Raw genomic sequence first — 6,992 nt, 5'->3', positions numbered from 1 at the left:
CCTAAATCTTCCGTTTTTGTCTTGAAGGTTTCCTAAAGACACGATGTGAGGAAGAAGTGGGAGAAATCTATAAAGAGAGACGGATTCACTGCAGCACGGATGAATCTCACATCGGATTTTGGACTCAATCTCTGCTGCTGAATCTGAGATTGCTGAGAAAAAAAAATGACAAATGATTTTGTCCGAGTGTACTCATGTTCAGTTTATGTTGAGTTCATTTAAATGGGTCAACCTTGGGCTTATATTGTTTATGTAGCGTAGTCCAAGTTTTGTGAGTGGATATCGAGGTTATTCCATTATTGTGAAGTAAACTATTTAAGTTTTCTAGTGTTATCAAATTTACAGTATTAATACTGATGTGTGTTCTGATATGTCCTCTTAAAGACAAACCGATGCATGAAATGGAAGAGCTCAATCCTGACTGGGTTCCAGTGCTGAATATGGGTCACTGCAAGGTAAACGCCACAACATCGGACCGACATGGGCGTCAGTTAAAGAGGCGATACAGCAAGACCGTGGTGGATCAACAAGTTACAGAGACTGTTTTCATTATTTACCCCAGAAGAGGTAAATAATGAAAACAGAACAGCGGAGGCAACAGAAGAGGAGCAAGTTGGAGAGGCTGAGGAGGAAATCCCAGGAGAGGAGCTCAGCAAGGCTGCAGACTCTGAAGAGGAACAGGAACCATTTGTGTTGAAATACAGTTGGAAGTGGCTGTTTTCTCTCATTTAATAATTTAATGCATTAAACATTCATGAAACGTTTGATTCAAGCACTTCAAGATACATGTAAACAGGTGAAGCAATAAATCACATTTTAAGTAAAAATTTGACATTTATATATTTCAGGCAATTAACATATACATAATGAAATATTATATTTTTTTTAATAAATACTTTATTTGATTAAATTAAACAATTATATAATCAGACATCTGTCAGGATACTGGGTTTTTGGATTTGTTTAGCTTTTCATTTTATTTAGCTTCATTTTTTAATTCACTTTAGCTTAGCCCTTCATGGTCCTTTTGATATTATTAGAGGTATTTAGTGTAATTAGAATTATATTATTGATTTTCCTTGTTTGTCTGAGTCCATGTCAAGACTTATTTAATGACTATAGTTTAATTCTATTTTATCCTTCTGGTTATTTCTTATTTCAGCCTCCCTGCAGGGTTTCTAGTAACTAAGTAAACTAAGTAAATGTAATTTGATATTGTTGATTTATTACAAAAAGATTCAGGAAGTAGACGATATGAGGCCTTATTTTATTTTTTAAAACAGTGTCAGTTGTTTAATAGGACATAGTTTTTGTTTTTTGTCATGTGGTCCACACTCCTTACCGGTTGGCGGCGGTAATGCTTACCTAACGTTTCTTTCCAACCGCCAATAAAAGTCAACTAGAAGAAGAAGAAGGAAATTGACGGTCCATATGTGAACCTCCGAGTGTTTGAGGAGGGATCCGTAGAGAATAGCTGGCCGAAATTAGCGTTCATAAATCGGATCAACCTAGACCTGAACGCCCCTTACTCCGTGGAGGGCGAATATCCAGTATCCAATTTGCAAAACAACTTTTCTGCGCTCGGTAACACAATGAAAACACCGGTGTTCATTGTGACTAGTTTGTTTTGGTCAGTGGCCATGAGAGATGGCGACGTAAACGTCAGACGCAGTGATGTTGGTTCCAAAGCTCAAAACACTAACTTAGAGCTAAACTAGGTAATAAGCTTGTTTTGCAAAACAAAGGTTTATGTATTTCCTTGTCCTGTTGCAGGCCATGGTCCGCACCAATCGATCCACTGTGGGTGGCTTTTTCCTTGCGGGAAGGAGTATGGTGTGGTGGCCGGTGGGTATCTGACAACAAATGAGAAACATTTTGTAACTGATTAATTTTTTTAACAGTCTTCAGAACTATTACAGTTGTGATGGAAAAGAAGTGCAATTAAAAAAAAAAGTTAAATCTCCTGAACAGGGGTGACACTTTGGTCACATACAAGTTAGATTGGATTAGTTGGTTCCAAAGCTCTATTGGCCAATAGTAGACATAGAAGGCAGCTCTCCTCATTAACATAGCGATGCAGCAGAAAAACAGCAAACGGAAAAACAGCAAGCAGAAATACAGCGAGCAGAAAAGGGAGAAGCAAAAAAGACAACGCAAAATATCTATTTTTCTTTGCAAAAACGCATGTTTAGGGAAAATTAAAAAAATATATACATTACTTGATGGAAACTCGTGTAAGGAAAAGGAAAAACTACATATATATTTATGCTTTTATTTCTTATTAAAACATATATTTATACTTTAATTTCTTGTTATGTCGGTTTTGGTCCTCCATAGTAAATGAGGTGGTTCTTTCAAACTTATCTACAATGAGGTGAAGTTTTTTTGTTGTCACAGTTTAGAGGAGTTGAGTGTCTTACACCATAATCAAAGAGTTAAATATATTCAGAAATCCAATAACAAGTCTTGACACCTTACTGCATATTATACATACATTTGTTAGTGGATAGACTTCATTATGATTATTTCAGCATAGATAAACGACCTACCCATGCCCCCACAAAATAAGAAAGACAAACACACCAATAACAAATGGTGTGGCCAAGTTAAGGCCTACACATGGAGGATTGCTGACTTGACAGTTGTCTTATCAGTGAGGAAAGTCACAAAAAGTCAATGCTAAAGGAGCTGAGTATTCACAGAGGGCTGTATCGAAACAGATTAATAGATAATTGACTGGAAGGAAAAAGTGAGATAGAAAAAAGGTTTTCCTGCAACTGTATAATCCACAACAACAGGACTGACGAGCAGATCCTTTTCAATAGTTTTGGGGAGATTCATAAGATGTGGGCTATAGTCAGAATTAGAGTCTCAAGAGTCTCCACACACACAGTCTCATCCAGGGCATGAGCTACAACTTTTGCATTCCTTACATTAAACCTGTCCTAAATGAGATATATCATGTTGTGTTGGCCTTAAAGACAGAAAATGTTCCATATGTGTTTATCAGCAGAGCAAGTCATCTGGTATTTATTGATTGTTTTGGGACCCCTTTGTAAATTAAATATATTTTTATTTATTTTTTTTTTTTTACAGATCGGAGCATCACTCTTTGCCAGCAACATTGGCAGCGGCCACTTTGTAGGTATCGCTGGTACTGCTGCAGCTTCTGGAATTGCCATTGGTGGATTTGAGTGGAACGTGAGTATTTGTGATATGTTTTCCAAATAGGAAAGACAAGATCTCATAATGCAAAATAATTGGTTTGGAGAAACTGAAAAGTAAAAATCCTGTTTATGTTTAATATTTTNTGAGTTAGGCCTTTAAGGGAAATACAAAGGACAAACAAAACCATGCTCAAGTTCTTTATTTGCTTAAAAAGCTTCTTTTTTTTCTTGGCTGATAAAAAGATGAGACACACATAAACTTTGGCTCATTCCTCCTTTATTTCGGGTTCTTCAGGGAACTTTGACCATCCCTACACCTGAAACATGTTACATTAAATTATTTACTGCATGCTGTCCCTCTACGTCTGAGGCCACAGTCACTAAAACCTCTCATAAGAGCTAATCTGAGCAAATAACACAAGCACTTAAGAACTGAACCATGACTTGGACCAATTTGTAAAACATATATGTCATTCTGATAAGAATTCAGAATGGTCCCAGAACTTTAAGATAGTACTTTGCTGGTATAAATTGTACTTCAGTTTCCCACATTTCATCATACTACAACAAATTGAGCTGATAGCGAAAATTCAAGCTGGAAGACTCCGCCCCCTCCGTTTGCCCATCGGCTTCATGCTCATCTCTGACCTCAGCGCTCGTCCTCACCCGGTGCGTCCAATCATCAATCAAGCTCTGCATAAAAGGATCCATATCCAAGCCGTCAGCCGCTTCCCAGCTGCGTTCAACCCACCACCGCCCCTTCTCCACCCACAACCTTCAGCTCTCCAGAATAGCACCCTTTCCCGACCTCCACCACCAGTGTAGGGCCCAGGGGGGGAGCATCCCTAATCAGTTATCGGGATGTTCATCGAGTTCACATCAAATCTCAGCTCAAATCAGCTACCGGGGGCCCGAGCGCTAACGAACTGTTATTCATGCCTGTCATTAAATCTTTTAATTGTTCCTTTTTCTCCGTCTGAGTCTTTCCGGATTTAAATATCTTGGTATTTCATTGAGATTTTATGTGATGGACCAACACAAAGTTATGTAAAACTCTGAAAGTGGGAGGAAAAACATATATGGATCAGAAAAATCTGAAAAATATGTCATGCATATTTATTTCGTTGTACCATATATAGCAAAATTAAAATCCAGCACAATCTTAAAAAGTCACCTAACAGTGAAGTATTGGAGTCTGTGGATAAATCTGGAGTAATTATTTACTGTTATTAGAAAATACAGCTAAAAAGCTAGACATGAACCTGAAAAGCAGTTCGAAACGCACGTTAGTTGATGATTAAATACACCAAGAATAACAGGTGAAAGAAGTTGATAAGATTATTCTGATATATCCTTTGATTTTTTTATATAGTTCGGATCATAAAAATTCTTTTCATGAAACAATAAAACAACTTTGGAGAAAGAGGGAGCAAAACAAGTTTTACAAGAGAGGATGCCTACAAGAAGCACAGGATTTAATAGCTTTTGTCATGAGTTGCACAAACACTTCATTTTATATGTCAAGGCTTTGAGACAGTCCCATAGAATTGGTTTACATGTCTTCGCATTGTCTGTAAAAAGATGAGGATCATAATGGCCATTTAATAACCATAATGTCTGTTGATGAGAACCTGCATTTTAGAAAATTTTCAAATTGTAATTATTTACAGATTGATCAAATAAAATGGTGATATTCAATTTATTCTCATTATATAAAACCAGACAAATGTTTGAATTGCTGTTTTACTTATTAAATGTATTAAAGTAAGTATTAAAAGTCTCAATACTTTTAATTAAAGTAAAACAGCAATTTAAATGTAACATTTAGCATTTCATTATGCTGATCAGCTGGAAGACTTTTTCCTCTTTCTTTTTCTTTTTGGATCTTAGCTATCTGTTATTATTCCACAAGCTAATTATTAACACACAGATAAAAATAAATCATTATCAAGAACATTTAATGTTCATACTACAGGTTGAAGGTGAGACTGGGCGCTATTTGTTTGTTACATACTTCCACAATAAAATCCACAATCTTTTTTGGCAGAGCCCAGCGGTGTCAGGGAGTAATAGATATTTTATATAACTAAGAATTTTTAAATTATGGACAAAATCTCTCTTTTAACTATAGATAAAAGTTTATAAATATTTTTATTTCAACATATTAGTTAGTCTTGGGCAAATTTCTTCATTCACCTTTGTATACAGACGCAAAATTGTTACAGTGTGTCAGTGAATTATGTCAATGGAGCAATAGTGTTAACGTACAACGATATATATTGAGTTAGATCATCCGTGGATTCCTTTCGTAAATTTTCTGGAGAATTTTATGCTGTTAAAATAATTTACACCATCAGATGAAAATTACAAAAAGACTGTTGCCACACTCGACACTGTAAGGAATCATGTAATTATAAAGAAATTACATTCACTTATTCACTTATTAAAGTGAAGAATTATATATCTGCATCTATCTGAGTAGAAAGTTACAAGATTTGTGGAGTAAATGCCTATAAATCAGTACTTCCTGGCTCCTTTTTGATTGTTTTAAGTAAAAAAGGAAAGTTAACATCTGCTGCATATTCATATACTGTAAAACTAAACTTTAACTAAACTTATACTATATATGTGTTTTATGTTAAGAAACAACAGTGATTTAATAGCCAGACCTCTGCAAGAATGAATAACAAAATGAGGAAAAAATAAATAGATTGTTACAGGAACAACAGTGGCTTTTCCTTCCTTGTAGATTGATGATTAACCTTATAATTTCCAAAAGGTTTACACATTTTGCTGCATTAATATTTATAACAAAACATCCTGACAGTAAAGCTCTTTTTTCTCATACATCCACCGTCCTTCCACCTTTATCTCTTTCTCCACGTACACTATTAACCAACCCTCTCCCCTCCCTCTTTCTGTCCCACACACAAACAGAAGATATAAAGGTAAGTGTTGAAAGTGTGCTTCAGTCACAGTGGACTCATTGCTTCAGCCTTCCTGTCCAACACTTCCACTCTGAGCAAAATGTCCTGGGATTATTTTGGATTCTCCCGCACCTTGGAAACCCAAAGGAGTCAATCTCCCACCACCCGTATCAACAATGCAGCCGACATCTCTGTTATCGTCATCTACTTTCTGGTTGTCTTGGCTGTGGGAGTTATTGTAAGTGTTGCAAACTGTCAACTAATCGAAAGTGTGTTTGCATGATTTATTTACAGTTGTGTTGCTGTGAGTTGTAAACTGCTTAAGCAAATTGCTACAAAAATTAAATGCTTTTTTTGCTGCTGCTTTAGGTAAAACAAACAGATTAAACTAATTTTTTTTTGCACAAAAATGAATCATAAAGGAATGTCATGGCTAATCTGTAAACTATTCCTGGTGTTCTGTGTTGCTCAGTGTATAGAACACTAACTTAGAGCTAAAATGGATAATAAGCTTGTTTTGTATTTCCTTGTCCTGTTGCAGGCCATGGTCCGCACCAATCGATCCACTGTGGGTGGCTTTTTCCTTGCAGGGAGGAGTATGGTGTGGTGGCCGGTGGGTATCTGACAACAAATGAGAAACATTATTTGTTCTTTTGCTATTTTTTGTAACAGCCTGGAGAACTATTACAGTTGTTATGGAAAGGAGGTACGATTAAAAAAAAAGTTCACTCTCCTGAACAGGGGTGACATGTTGGTCGTATACAAGTTAGATTGGACTGAATGGGTAAGAAGCAGCAAAAATCCAATTTGTTGTTTTCGTTCAAAATGGGCTTGAATCTGTTGAAATGAAGCTGAATCTGTGGCTGCACAGGCCCCAGCGTGGTAAATACTAATTGAG

The 6,992-nt window shown here is 36.3% G+C and overlaps 2 protein-coding genes across 2 annotated transcripts in view; both read left to right on the top strand.

Moving 5' to 3' along the window:
- Positions 1–6,992, top strand: part of LOC106938702 (sodium/glucose cotransporter 1-like) — a gene marked incomplete at its 3' end in the record, with an annotated part of 55,738 nt that overhangs the window by 4,540 nt on the left and 44,206 nt on the right. The window contains exons 2-3 of the mRNA XM_015020836.1: positions 1,774–1,845; positions 3,097–3,201. Of these exons, the coding sequence (XP_014876322.1) occupies positions 1,774–1,845; positions 3,097–3,201 (177 nt within the window). The remainder of the gene's footprint in view (positions 1–1,773; positions 1,846–3,096; positions 3,202–6,992) is intronic.
- The window catches only part of LOC106938705 (sodium/glucose cotransporter 1-like), an 18,749-nt gene continuing 17,936 nt past the window's right edge, over positions 6,180–6,992 (top strand). The window contains exons 1-2 of the mRNA XM_015020839.1: positions 6,180–6,332; positions 6,636–6,707. Of these exons, the coding sequence (XP_014876325.1) occupies positions 6,195–6,332; positions 6,636–6,707 (210 nt within the window). The 5' untranslated portion in view covers positions 6,180–6,194. The remainder of the gene's footprint in view (positions 6,333–6,635; positions 6,708–6,992) is intronic.

Source organism: Poecilia latipinna, unplaced genomic scaffold, assembly GCF_001443285.1.
Source record: "Poecilia latipinna isolate Pla-1442-1.1 unplaced genomic scaffold, P_latipinna-1.0 Scaffold2671, whole genome shotgun sequence".
In the NCBI taxonomy this organism is placed as follows: Eukaryota; Metazoa; Chordata; class Actinopteri; order Cyprinodontiformes; family Poeciliidae; genus Poecilia; species Poecilia latipinna.
The sequence above is the reverse complement of the archived record's forward strand: the minus strand, read 5'-3'. Positions and strand labels throughout refer to the sequence as shown.